General features: G+C 30.9%; 1 protein-coding gene across 1 annotated transcript; it reads right to left on the bottom strand.

The window, feature by feature from the left end:
• Positions 1 to 2,190: 2,190 nt before the first annotated feature.
• On the bottom strand, positions 2,191 to 5,873 carry LOC18013623 (ABC transporter E family member 1). Its single transcript, XM_006418662.2, has 10 exons — positions 5,747 to 5,873; positions 4,898 to 5,015; positions 4,711 to 4,796; positions 4,416 to 4,631; positions 4,247 to 4,336; positions 3,867 to 4,171; positions 3,588 to 3,783; positions 3,314 to 3,499; positions 2,736 to 3,233; positions 2,191 to 2,637 (listed from the first exon to the last, which is right to left on the bottom strand). Exons 2-10 carry the CDS (start codon positions 4,998 to 5,000, stop codon positions 2,518 to 2,520), a joined length of 1,800 nt encoding a protein of 599 aa, XP_006418725.1. The 5' UTR covers positions 5,001 to 5,015; positions 5,747 to 5,873; the 3' UTR covers positions 2,191 to 2,517.
• Between the last annotated feature and the right edge of the window lie 9,504 nt (positions 5,874 to 15,377).

A 15,377-nucleotide genomic window follows, 5' to 3' on the forward strand; every position in this document is an offset into this window, starting at 1 on the left:
CCGAACAACCTGTTAGAAGTTATTATCCCAACACAGTTCACGATCCTTCCTACACCTCAAGATTTTGTAGTTATGGCAAGATTTTGTTGTTCTTGTATCCAAGAGCAGCCCCAGAAGAGCGTGTCTGGTTACAATTTCGAGGTTGAATCCACCAGGATTAAAAAAAATCAAACGGGCACTCACTGTGATTGAGAAAAAAAAAGAGGATACGACAACGTTCGCTTGTTTTCTTGCCCCGCAAGTTTCAAACATTTAAGTGTTAGAAAAAAGTGTTCGTAGAGAGAATTAGACTCTGCTTGTGGAACATGCACACCCTTGTATTATGACATTCACCATCTATGGTATTTGGATTACTCCAAACTTTTCGGATCTCACGTTAAAGCTCACTATTGTTAAATTAGCTTTGATATAATAATCAACTCCTTTGATGCATCTCCAACTTTTCATCTGGCAATGAATAGGACGATGGCTGTTGTGGATTAACGTTCCCCATGATTCTTGAGTTCAATCCCATTGTAAGAATCTGAGGGTACTCTTCTCTTGCATCATCACAGATCAGTGACATACACAAGACTTTGTATTCACTGCCGATCGGATCGTATCCCAAAAGGCTTACCAAGGGTTTGGAGACTTTAGGCTGGGGTAATGTGACATGTTGTCTCAAAGTTGGATTCCAGATTTTGACACTCTCTAAATTTGCTAAGGAGACCAAACCTTGGACGGATTGGGGAATATCAAATCTATCCATGAAATACTTTTCAGTTTCATCAGTCCTAAGAGGTAGTCCAGTTTCCTCTTTAGGGAGGATCATCATCTGGTATTTTTCGGCACCATGAGTATTATAACGATTTCAGGGATCGTCGTGATGATGATGCGGCAAGGAGTAGAAGACGTTACGCTTGTCCTCTTCATTCTTGAAGGACAGAAGAGAAGGCCGAGCCGACGAGTGAACAGAGAAAGACTTGACAAAGCCAGGAGTGGTGGTCATAGACGACCAGAGCTTCGACACGCACCGGAACTTCCCAATGGATTTCGCCGAAAGTCTTAAGAGAATTTCTATAGTAACGTCAGAAGATTCGGTAAGATTCGGTTCTACCTTCTGTGCTCCTCTCTTTCTCATTTTCCATGGTTGCTTTCTCCCTTTGTAATGCTTTGTGTTTTGATATATATATATATATATATCCTTCCTTTTCCTATGCATTCATGTCAAAATTATGGAAAACAAGCAAAATTTATATACTGTATTTCGTATGCATTCATGTTTACATTGATGTAAATACGAACAAGTATTTGAACAAAAAAAAAAATAATAATACGAACAAGTAAACTTTTGAGAAAAATTAATGAGTGAAAGAATAATGGTAAACTTCCAAAACAACTCCATCAAAGTATGTAAAACTTAAAAAAAAAAATTATGTAAAACTTATATTTACTATATCCTTTTCCTAGATTTAATTTGTTGATACCTACAGGCTACAGCATAAAAAAAATCTTAGTCACAAGTATCTAGACGATACCAAAGATTTATTAGTGTTTTTTCTTTCTTCCTATTTCTTACGTTCAAAGTTATGGAAAACAATATAGAAAGGTAATTATATTTTTTCATATATACTAATTATTTCTTGAAAGGTAATTTAGATGCCTCGTAAGAAACTATAATATCTTAACAATCTTTTTTTTTTTTAAGAGAGCGATAGTATATTATCTTTATTTGTTCGATATTTTAAGAAAATAAATAATATAATCACTTTTAAATGAATTTAGAGGTATTCATAACAAAATTTATTTAAATATACAGGATACATGGCTTCGTGAGTACAGCACTACAGCTGATTGTTGCTTGTGTATCAAGAAATCCTTAGTGTCTGTGTCTACGTAAAAATGATAGCGTCTGCTTCGCTTCCTTTAGGTTTATATCTAAATTGAACGCTAAGTAAGAATGTAAGTTATATTTACAACAAAATCATCGAACTCATAATATTTTCAGAAGATTTGCTATAAACTCAAATCAAGTACTTAATTTTGTTTCGATATATATTGTATGTGCACGTGGTTTCAGAATTGTTCAGAGAGACATTTTGAAAGATTGTTGTAATATTGATTACACTTCTTAGTTATAAAATCATTTACTGTAGAAGATAAAGATTCATGTGAATATGTTGTGTCGGGATTTTAGTCAAGAAAGGGTCCAAGAAATTTAAAATTGGAAATACACAAAAGCGACAAAAGTATCGCTTTTAGGCAGTTGCATACTGAGATTCAAACACTGATCAAAAGGATGTGTAACTACACAACTACACATCTTATACATGCAAGAACTAATAATGCTGAAACCCACCAAATTCAAAGGTAATTATTGAAACTCGATCTGGCATGTAAATAATCTTCTTCTTCTTCTCTCTCTCTCTTTTTAGTTTACCCAAAAATTAATCAAACGTCTAAGAAGGTAATTATTGATACTGGATCTGGCATGTAAATAAGCTTCTTCTCTCTCTCTTTAATTTACCCAAAAACCAATCAATCGTCAAGGAAGTAGTATGACCCTGCAGCCTTTTGCTCTCTATCCTTGAGTGACTCTAATTTGTTGATCCTTGGCCTGAAGTTAGTCGGATCCCGTCTGAATGTGATGTTCAGGTGCTGCAAAATGCAAGGACAACAACATGTTTTTTTATGTAAAGGACTACTCATTCATATTATCAAGACACAAGAAAGTGTGTTAGTCAGATCTAACTTACCGATAAAAACAGATTCATTCCGGTGAGCAGCGACTGTGGAGAATTAGCAACACACTTGACGGATGGCTGGCCTTCGTACACAATGACTCGGTCCGCAAGATAGGTCGCCATAATGAAATCATGCTCCACGATAAACGCGGTTTTCTTGGCGTGAAGGATGAACCGTTTGATCACCTTTGAAGCTGTGATCCTCTGCTGTGAGTCTAAATGCGCACTTGGCTCATCAATCAGATAGATGTCTGCTGGTTTCCCAAGGCATAGAGTTATGGCAACTCTCTGCTTCTCTCCACCTGAGAGGTCACATATCTGTTGATCCAACAGCTCCTCAATCTGGAGCGGTCTCACTACATCCGACACAAACTGTGGATGCACATATGCATCACGGATCCTGTCAAGCAGCAACTGTCTCACAGTACACGCGCGCTTGGAATCAATCCCTTGTGGTTTGTACGACACGTTAAACACTGGGATCCCTTTTTCATCTGGGAATGCACCTGCCTGCATGCCAATATCAGGATACAACTTAAGTAAGTCTAACCACAAGGAGTAGAGCAGAGGAAGAGGAGAAATCTAGCTACCAGCATCCGGATAAAGGTAGTTTTCCCTGTAGCATTTTCCCCAAGCATTACAATAATCTGAGAGTCTGTGAACTCCCCTCCCATCACTTCAAGCTTGAAATCACCAATTGTCTTACTCATGTTTGGGTATTTGTATCTTGCATACGACTTCACTTCCCCATCACTCTCCAGTGAAGTATCAGATACCTTGGAAAGAAAGAAACAACAATTAAACATATCAGTCACAAAAACATCCACCGCTTCTCTAGAGAGCTAAGAGAACAAAAAGCTATACCTTGAAGGTCAGAGATTCATCCCTAAAACGCAGGTTTTCTGTGGGGATAAAACCAGCCAAGAACACGTTGATTCCCTCTCTGACCGAAAAGGGGAGAGTCACCACACCATATGCTGTTGGTTTGCCATACAAACAGCAAACAAAGTCCGACAAATAGTCAAGGACGCTGAGGTCATGCTCCACCACAATAACGTAGCTGTAAATAAAAAAATCCAAACCCATATGATACTTATGTTCAAGAAACAACAGAGAGATGATGATTAGATCAAAAAATAAAACCTGTCAGGCCTGAGGAGCGAGCGTATAACTTGAGCAGCTTTGAGTCTTTGCCTCACATCAAGGTAACTGGATGGCTCATCAAACATGTATATCACTGCCTTCTTCAGGAAAACCGCAGCAATCGCAAACCTCTGAAGCTCTCCACCAGATACATCTTTTACTTCACGCTCAAGAATCTTGGTCAACTCCATCTCAGCACAAATTTCCTCCATCATTCCTCTCTCGTCCAGCTTCTCAAGTGCCTCCCCAATCTTACCACGAGCAACTTTTTTTATTTGGTCTACATGTTGTGGCTTTATAACGGCCTGTCATACAAAGAGTAGACATTAGATTCTGCTTAATAAACTACAAATATTATCAAGATCAATTTTTCACCCTACCGTTAGATCCTCTTCTACGAGTCTGGTGAAATAGCTTTGAAGCTCTGAGCCACGGAAGTGATTCAAGATTTCTTGCCAGTCAGGAGGATTCTGCAAAACATGGTAGGTAGTAACAATGCCATATATCAGTTACATAAGAGATGCATAAAGAGTGCTAATATACACTTACCCTGTATCTGCCAAGATTTGGTTTGAGTTTGTTAGCCAAGATTTTGAGAGCCGTAGATTTCCCAATACCATTTGTTCCAACCAACCCTAGGACTTGTCCTGGCCTTGGAACTGGAAGCCTGTGCAATTTGAAGGAGTTTTCTCCATAGCGATGGATTGTATCTTTCTCCAAGTCCTTGGGAAGGTTGACAATCTGAATGGCTCCAAATGGACATTTCTGCGATTTGTGTAACCAACGAATCGCAATTAATGTGTCGAACTCGAACGTTGTTGTCCAAACTCTAATACACACGTACCTTCACGCAGATACCACATCCTATACAGAGCTCCTCTGATAAGAAAGCAGTCTTGGAAGTAGGAGTCACCTCGATACAAAGTCTCCCTAGCGAGAGAGAAACCAGAACAAAGGTAACAACATATCGTGTTATAGGCCACACAGTAGAAGAGGTTAAGCCAGCAAATGGAAACACGGGAAAAATGTACCAGTCTTGACAACAGGACAAGACTTCTTGCACTCTTGTCGGCATTTCTTTGGCTTGCAGCGATCATTATTCACGATAGCAATCCGCGTCAATCGATCTGCCATCCTGCAAAGACGATACTGCAAGGTACCCACAACAAAAAATCAATAATTTATAACAAAGGCTGTTGCTTTGGCCAATGACCAAAGATGCTGGAAATAGATAGTAACAGGGCTAATGACAAATGACAAGATATATAACTAAGAGCTGAAACAGGAACTGGGGATAAACAAAGGACCTAATATCCACAACATAGAGTGTAGCAACTACCAAAAGAAAGTTTAAAACCCACATGCACGACCAGAGAAAGGAAGCCAAGCAAATCCAAGTAGGCAGACGCAAATCAGGTGCATAGGGAAAGAAGGTTTAAAACCCCACATGACCAGTGACAAGACAGAGCTAAGGCAAATCCAGACACAAAACAAAATCCAAACACGCAATTCAGTTTCATAGGGAATCTGTCCTGCTGTACAACAAGAAAGTAGGTGTATGCCACGAAGAAAGTATACAACTTTCTATCAGTCAGAAATAAAAAAACTCGCAGAATCCTTGACAACCAAACGAAAGGTTAAAAGTTAAAACCCACATGAGAAGCCACCAAAACAAAATCCAAACACGCAATTCAGGGACATGGGGAACAAGTAAGTAGATGTATGCACGAAGCTGATTTCTGAGAAAGAAGAAAATCACAGGCCCACGACAGATCAGACATCCGAAATGCAGAGATTTTTCGAGTTTCCACAGAAAGAAATTAAACCAAAACAATGACAAAAAGTAGGAGGAGCTTCCTCCGGATGAGCATCGATCATACCAGTATAGAGCAGATCGGCGAGGAGAAGAGAGACGGAGGAAGCTTAAATCGTCGATGATGAGATATCTAAATTAGGGTTTGGGTTCTCTTACGTCTTCTTTCTTTTGCTATATGGATTGGTTTTTTTTCCCCTTTATTCTTGTCCTTTATTATTTTATATATCAGTTCTCAAAGTACATTATTTATTTATTTATTAGGGGTTGGAAAAAAAACCATAACGGAAAAAATCAAACCGAAATAAATAATTTGGAGTAATTTGGTTTGGATATGGGATAACCAAAAAAATCCATTTGGTTTTCATTTTTATTAAGTTTTGATTTCGGTTTGATTTGTTTTAAAACAGTAAGACCACATGAATTTTTTTTTATTTTTTAATTAAAAAATAAAGAATTACGTATATTTTAGTCTGGGTTATCCTTTTTAAAATAGACTTATCAGTATAGTTTACTTTAAATATAAGATTTAAAAACAAAGTCTGTAAATAATAGAAACCCTAAACAAAACAAACAAAGTTTATAACATGTTTGTGTGTGTTTATCATGTGAAAGTAGAATCTCTTAAGCTGTAGTATTATTTTTTAGAATTTATTCGTTCATCTCCCTTAATTGAAATTTATAAAATAAACTTTAAAAAGTAAACTATAGCAAATTGCACACAGCTAAACAAAAAAATCGAAAACCAAAAATAACTAAACCATACCAAACTGAAATATATATGGTTTTATATGGTTTGAGTTTACTTAACCGACAAACCATAAAACCTTAAAAAATCAAACTGAAACCAAACCAAAGTGTCTGCTCCTAACCTCCTACTATCTATCTAAAGAGACATTTGCTTGGTAGCCACTTTAGTATCCAGCTGTACACTATTTAAAAAATAATAATAATCTGAATATTAAAATATAAATACACAAATATATTTATATTAATTTTGCAGATAAATTTTTCTATATTCCACAAAATTAAAAGGAGAGAAAAACTCTCTTTATATATATATATATATATATATATATATTAAAAATTATATTTTCGTGAAAATAAATCATAGATAAAAGTATAAAAAATAATAAACTAAACAAAAAATAAAAAGAAAAAAAACTCAAACAAATTTATAAGATACAAGTAAAATAAAGAGATGGTCGATGGATATATAGGGCAATAGGACACATTGGTGTGGGACAAAAAAAAAGAGTTGAAAAATGATAGAAGGAAAATGTAATTTGATTCTTAAAAAATAATCAATTTAGATGAGAATAAAAAAAACTGAAGTGAAACTAAAATATAATCGGTTCTTTAACGTTGTTGATGATATGTCTAAGGAGAAAATAAGCCAGAAAAATATGTTAAACCTCATAACCTTTTGATACTGAGAGCTAGCAACTGAAAAGGAAAAAAAATAGTTTATATTTCACTAAGTTTGCATATAGAATATATTCAAACTTCTAACCACTACTTCAATAAGAACAAAATATCTAAAAGTAAATAAAAAAGTATTTTGTTTGACTTTTTAATTTGTATTACAATATAATAAAATTAGTAACATACAATTTTTATATTAAAAATACCAAAAAATATTTTTTTATAAAAACAAAAACAACCAGTATTGTAAAAAAATTAAACAAAAACAACTAATAGAAAGCATAATAAATAAATAAATTACATACAATAAAATTTCTAGGCTGTCACATCATCTTCTCATACTCTATATTTGTGATGTTTTATTGTTTATTAATTATGTTTGTTTGATTTATTAATTTTTTGTGTTATCAAACTTAAATTCTCATTATAATTAGCGTCCATTAATACAATATTTTCCCTGGAATTTGGAAAAGATATTTTTCTTAATAAGAGATAGATATTATATGATTAATCTAAAGAAACTTCAATTTTATCAGTTTATGTATTTAGTGTTTATAAATCATGGATAAAACTTTTTTCTAAATAGAATAAAACAAATTTTGTGATTTGAAACAATCACTAAGGATTAATTCTAAATGAATTATATATACGAGTTTTAAATTAATTTCTTCAAATATTCCTAAATTTATATAAAATAAAATTACTAATTAATCGTTGTAGATGATAAATTTTTGGGATCTGTTAGTTGATTCTAAGTGAGTTGTAGTGGATAAAAATTAAAAAAAAATTGATGGTTAGTAAATACTAGCAGTAGTTTCCAGAAACTAGAATGACACTTAAGAGTCTTGATGGATATGCAAGAATGTATGTTATGATGGGCAATTGTGATAAATATTTATAATCGAACCACGATGCACTCATCTATTATATTAAAACAGAAGCACATTTAGTACTTGCTTCCAAACAATCCTAATTTTTTTTAAGTGTTTAAAAATAATTTTAATAATTATTTATATTTAATTTTGAAAATTAGTTATTAATTTAAATATTTTTATAGTTCCTTAAACATAGGTAATTTAGATTTGATTTGATTAAAAATAATAAATCAGATATTAATTTAGATTTGATTTAAAGATTCTAAAATAAATAACTTCTATACTATTAAACATTTTTATCAAAAATATCTAGAATTTTTGAAAAGAATAATAATTCACATATGAAAAATAATAGTCATATTTGAAAGATAAAATATTTATAATGATGTAAATGATATGATATATTTACGATTATGATTTATTTACAAATTAATAATAAAATAATAGGTAAAATTCAAATGTATAATTTAAATATTAAAAATATATTTTTTAAAATTCATAGAGCTAAAAATATATATGAAAAATCGGGTTAAAAATATTTTGGTAACTAAAATCACTAATTTTGAATTATACATATATATCGAAAATATATTTTTCATACAAAATAAAATTAAAAATTAAAAATTATTACATACACTATATAATGTGGTTTGAAAAACCAGTTGTACACTCCTTTCGTTGATTAAATTTTAGAAAACTATAATGTTAAATAATACTTTTAATACATCTCAAACTTTTAACAAATATTTATATTATACGGTAATATGAACGGAAAATTTAGAATTATGTTTTAATAATAGTTCATTTTGAATTAATATTAGACGGGTTAAAATTATATTTTTATAATTATAATTAATTTTAATACTATAAAAATATATCTAAACACAAAAATCAATATTTTCACTTATTAAAAAATATATTTATAAAAATAATTATATCTAAACTCAAAAACACAAATTATATTACAAAATTCGTTAAACAATAAAAAATATTCTCGTGCGGATGCACGGGGTTAGAATCTAGTAATATCTTTATCTCTCTCGATGAGACATTGGAACTCAAAAAAAGTAAAATGAGAAAATAAGTAATTAAGTACTGTATATTTAAATCAAATTAAAATATGATATGTGGTTCAATTGTCCCATTGATGAGTAGGCCTGGAATTATTATCCGGTATTCGGTCTCCGATACGATATCCGGTCCTATCCGATCCGTAAAAACTGAATATCTGTGTAGTTCAGATCCAGATCCGGATAGTGAAATTAAATATTTGGTTATTTCAGATACGAATCTGGATAATAGAAAATTTTAAAACCGGATATCTGTAATCCATTTGTTAAATATTTATTTATTTTTGATAATATTTATTCATTTTTAAAAATTAACTTTAAAATTGTTTTTGGTTTAACTCTTTTACATATGATTGAAATTCATATTGCATGATAATTTTCTATTTCAGATTGTGAGAGAAAACATGAAAATAAATAGCATATGAACATGAAGATAAATTAACTTCTTTATTACTATTTTCTCTTTTGTTATGTAAACTTTTAAACTTTATGCTATTTGAATGCTACTTGAATGCTTTTTAATTTTTGCTATTTGTAACTTTTGCTATGATGATACATTTTAATTATCTATGTTATCTCATTATATTTTTAAAAAATTGAAGATTTTTTTTTAAATCAACAAAACCGGATATCCGGTCTCCGGATATCCAGAGTTTTCAGACCCGGATTCGGATAATAAAATTGATTATCCGGCGGATCCGGATACCTTGAAAAATCCGGATATCCGGCTCCGTTCCAGTATAAATAGGTATTTAATCCATATTTAAAAAAGTAAAGTATAATTATTATCTAATATGGGTTTTAAATCCTTAGACCTCGATTCTCATTTATATTATGTGAAATATAGGGATTTTCAGAGTAGTTAACTAATAAACATATGTAGATCGTATTTGAGTTTAATCGTACTTAGTTATGTACATCTATTATATTAAAACAGAAGCACATTTAGTATTTGCTTTCAAACACTCCTAATTTTTTTAAAATATTTAAAAATAATTTTAATAATTATTTCTATTTAATTTCGAAAATTAGTTATTAATTTAAATATTTTTAGAGTTCCTTAAATATAGGTAATTTAGATTTGATTTGATTTGATTAAAAATAATAAATCAGATATTAATATAGATTTGATTTAAAAATTCTAATTTAAATAATTTCTATACTATTAAACATTTTTATCAAAAATATCTAAAATTTAAAAAAAATAATAATAATTCACATATGAAAAATAATGGTCATATTTGAAATATAAAATATTTATAATGATGTAAATGATATAATATTTATGTTGCTTATATAATATATTTACGATTATGATTTATTTACAAATTAATAATAAAATAATAGATAAAATTCAAATGTATAATTTAAATATTAAAAATATATTTTTAAAAATTCATAGAACTAAAAATATATATAAAAACCGGGTTAAAAATATTTTGGTAACTAAAATTACTAATTTTGAATTATACATGTATATCGAAAATATATTTTTCATACAAAATAAAAACAGAAAAAATTAAAAATTATTGCATACACTATAATGTGGTTTGAAAAACCAGTTGTAAACTCCCTTCGTTGATTAAATTTTAGAAAACTATAATGCTAAATAATATTGTTAATACATCTCAAACTTTTAACAAATATTTATATTATACGGTAATATGAACGGAAAAGTTAGAATTATGTTTTTATAATAGTTCATTTTGAATTAATATTAGCGGACGGGTTAAAATTATATTTTTATAATCATAATTAATTTTAATATTATAAAAATATATCTAAACACAAAAATCAATATTTTCACTTATTAAAAAATATATTTATGAAAATAATTATATCTAAACTCAAAAACACAAATTATATTACAAAATTCGTTAAACAATAAAAAATATTCTCGTGGAGATGCACGAGGTTAGAAATGTTTTGGCAGATATGACTTAACGCCAATAACTCTACAAAAGCTGAGTAGTTTTATGTGTATCTCACTTTTTAAAAAATAACATAAAAAATAATTTAAAATATTGTGTGAAGCTTGGCTAACCACTAGTACTATTATAAAGATATTTTCATATTTTTTACGATCTGACAACCAAATAAAATCCTATATGCTGGTCGTGTTTTTCATTATCGCTGCAATAATGATCAGCAAGGAAAAATTAAATGGTGGAGAATTTTTATTCACATATTTGAGTTGTTGCAGTTAGTTTTAAAATGTGTTGCCAGTGTCATTGGTATGATCATTAGAATATACAATGACAGTTGAAATAGTAGCTGCGACTTTCTTTTAAACATGTTATTGGAGATATTCTCTGTGACATCCCAAACTTAGGGTTAGACTCATTTTTTTCCAGCGTTCAATATTTATAAACTTCTCTCTAATCTTGGTTCAAACCCTTAAAGCCCTAACAAATTGGTAATTTTTCTTCACCCTAGACCTAGTGAGCTCGACCTTCTCCCTATATAAAATCCAACCACTTTCTTCTGAGAGCCACAAAGAGTTAACACAATGAAACTCGATAGAAAACTCTGTATCAGTTTAAAAATCAGTTCCGAGCAAGGCTTTTTCCGGATCGTTTGCGACAAACACATATTGATTTAGGTACCGGTCTGCATACCTCTGGAAAGCTCTCGCTGCAAAAAAGCGGTAGCAGTTTGTAGATCATCATTCCGAGGTAAACTGCGCTTGTTATGCGAGCTCAGAGTTAGCAAAAACATCATTTTTATGCACATCTGAGTTTTACCAATTTCGTAGAGCCAACTTGAGAGAGATTTTGTCGTTGATGCAGAAGGACCCAGATCATGATCTACCCATCAATTTGAAGCTCTTGCATCCAACTTTTCAGATCGAGTTCCGAATTTCAATTATAAGGTGAAACGCGCAAGTTATGGGCTTTCTTCTTTGCCAAGAAACAACTTAGTTATGCATATTTGAAAACCCTAGTTAACCATTGTTGTTGTACCGCAGAGTTGGATTTCAACCAGTATTCTCCAAACTCAATTATTCACTGTGATATCAAGGTGAGGACTAGATGTGGATTCGTAAGATGCCTTAGTTGAAGTAGGAATATGTGTATGTTTGATATAGGTAATAGATATGATTGTTGTTTGTTGCATTTAAAAGATGGTGTATCATATGTGAAGTAAGTGTTTGCTAGGCGTGTTAGCACGATTATTTGCGGCCGGCATCATGGGTGTTGAGCCATGGAGCACGATTTGTTTGTTGGATGCACGAAGGACACGATGAGAAGTGTAGTGCCATGGTTCCACGAAGGATTCGTTAGTGAGTGGACCTAACAGCTGACGACCTGTGAATGTTAATGAAAGAAAAAGTAAAGGAGAAGAGTATCTTAGACCGAGGTCTTTGGGAATGTGATATAGTATTGTTAGGATGATTGTCCTGAAGTGAATTATTACATATAGAAATGATTGTTTCATGACATGTAGAATTGTATTAAGAACATATAGATTGTTGTGTATTTATTGCTTATATTGTGCATACTCTCGTTATTCCTATTTCAACTAATGTATCTAAGAATTATGTGTGCTCCAAAAGCACGCCCTCGCTGAGTATTTCCCAAATGCTCACCCCTCTTTTCTTTTTCAGGTGAGAACGAAGAGTAATCTTGTAACAGTCGTTGTAGTGTCATTTTCCGGAAACCATGGGCGCTTCTTCTTTGTTGCTTTCAGTAAAGATTTATTTTTAAATTATATTTCTCTTGGTTTTACTTAAAAGATTTAGAATTGGTTCGTTAAGACGTTTCAATTCCCTGTTCAATTATTTTAATAAGATTTTGGATATTACATGAGTATTTAATAAGTTTGTTATGATTTAAAAAGCTGTTAGTTGAGTAGAATTCAAGTTAGGTTGTTATATTTGCGAGATTAGGATGTCTTACTCTCCACATACTTAGGTGAGAAGTAACCTATATTTTTGGTTGCTAACGGTAACGCAGCGACGACATGCTGAACCGAGCCAATAATGTGTCATCTTCTCATAAGTCATAATCCAATAACCAATAACCAAACTTATCATAACCCAATGACAAGGTCAAAATGTTCATGTCATCATCTTCTTGTTCTTATTATTTTCTTGTTCTTATTATTGTTCTTTGGATATCACTAAGGTATGCTTCATCTTCAGATAAAACATGTATACGTATATATTAGTATATAAAATTTTCTTACACTAGCTAGCTTTTTTGTCATTAATTGAACAAAATATTATGTTGCAAACGATAATTTACTCTTGTAAAATTTTTTTGAAGGATTTTTATATGTATTTGGGAGATCCACCGCAGTGGCGGATCTACGTTGTGGGTAGGTTCAAGTGACACCCGTTAAATTATATAAACATATTATTTACTTAAGGTTAATAGATATATGTTTTGGATAATTTGGTTGTATGCACTTGTTTTGACACTATGGCTACAGTTTAAATCTCTTAGTTATTAAGTTTGAACCCGGTAAAAAAAATCATGGGTCCAAGTTACAGAGATGATGCTATCAAAACATATGTATATATATATGTATATATAGGAAGATACTAATTGTAGTACAACAATTATTTTTGCATCTCTTTTTATCTTAATTAAAATTTGGAGGTATTTTCACTAAAATGGATAGCATTCAAAAATTTACCAAAAGCCATAAAAGAATGAGAATATCATAGTCCTTCTTCACACATATCTCTTTCATGCGAGAAGATAATCTTCCATTTAAAATTTGTAAATTAATTCGTTTTCATGTATTGCTTCTTCTCAAAGATTATATTTTAGCATGGAGGACTATGATACTCACACTCTTTTGTTGCTTTTGGTAAATTTTTGGATGTTATCCATTTTAGTGACATGACTTCCAAATTTTAATCAAGAAAGGGACATGCAATAGTAATTATTGTACTATAGTACTACCGTAGTACTATAGTACAATAATTACTATTGCATGTCCTTTACGAATTAATTTACAAATTTTCTACTTTCCAAATTTTTTATACATTAATTTAGAAATGGAATGACTTTTGTTATTATTTTAAACATTATCCTATACATGTTATTGGAATATTCTGATGTACTTAATAATAACAAGAAATGCATTTCAGAAAAATTGGTATGCATATACAGCTACGTGAACAAAGTTTTCATTGGATTTAACGTTGAATTTACAACCTAAAGGTTAGGATGGAATTTTCTGAGCAACTTTTGTGCAAATGATTTATAATATTAATTGTTTTAATTTCTTAGACATCATCTTGTATCTGTTTTCGTGTAGATAATTGAACTTTTTGAACTGCTTATGAGTTTGGTAGCAATGGGACAAAGATAAGCAATAAACTAAAAACTCTAACCATGTATGAAAATGTAATATTGAAAGGAACGTTTTGTGCTGTTCACCACCTTGCAGTCAGACAAGGCATTTGTGCACATTTTACCATAAATATTGTCTAAAAGAAAGTGGTCTTCATATTTCTATTTTGGTGTAATTTATGTTTTCAATTTTTTTTACCTTTGTTTAATGATTTGCATTAATTCATATGAGAAACATCACCTATGAAATTTTTATTTTCAGTTTACAAAAAAAAAACATTTGTATAATCTCTAGACTTACAATGATATTTTTCTTATTTTGATTACTATAAATTTTTCAAAATATGAAATTATTCGGGCTTTACTTCCAAAATCAAATTTATAAATATATTAGAGTGTGATCCGCACCAGAGGCAGACCTACATGGAAGAATACTATATCAACTAACAGATTATTGATTTTGATTTTTTTTTTAATTACAAATATATAATTAGCTTTATAACATATTTTTCTCTTAAACCCAAATGCTATGGCGGATCCATCACCCATGTTTTCTTTTTGTTACCAAATTTGATCCAATCACCCAATATAATATGCTAACTTTATCAAATTTGACCCAATATAATATGGGTTCGCCATTATAGTGTCATATTTTTAACTTTTACAAGATTTTTAATTTGACCCAATATAACATGTTACCAAATTTGCTGTCATTAACTTTAGGCCATATTTTAATTTATTAATAAAATTATAAAGTTTATTAAATATTTAACTAAAGTCAAAGTTGATGAAGTTATCGGAATTCTACTCATTTGATTTTAGTTCTAGAGAGTGCATATCTTTTAAGCAACAATTAGATATCTATATTAATAACGTTCGCAGTGATGAAAAATTTACTCATTTACAAAATTTTGCAGAACTTCCTCGTATGTTGGTGGAAGCTCGAAAACATATGTCATTTCCTTTAGTTTATAGGTTTTTGAAGTTGATTTTGATTTTGCTTGTTGTTACTGCAACTGTGG

The sequence above is a fragment of the Eutrema salsugineum genome, unplaced genomic scaffold (assembly GCF_000478725.1).
Source record: "Eutrema salsugineum unplaced genomic scaffold, Eutsalg1_0 scaffold_4, whole genome shotgun sequence".
Taxonomy (NCBI): Eukaryota; Viridiplantae; Streptophyta; class Magnoliopsida; order Brassicales; family Brassicaceae; genus Eutrema; species Eutrema salsugineum.

Coding starts and splice junctions, on each gene's coding strand:
- LOC18013623 (XM_006418662.2), bottom strand. CDS start 5,000: ATGGCAGATCGATTGACGCGGATTGCTATCGTGAATAATGATCGCTGC. Junction 3,234..3,313: donor CTACCTTTATCCGGATGCTG/GTAGCTAGATTT, acceptor ATTGGCATGCAG/GCAGGTGCATTCCCAGATGA. Junction 2,638..2,735: donor GAATGAATCTGTTTTTATCG/GTAAGTTAGATC, acceptor TGCATTTTGCAG/CACCTGAACATCACATTCAG.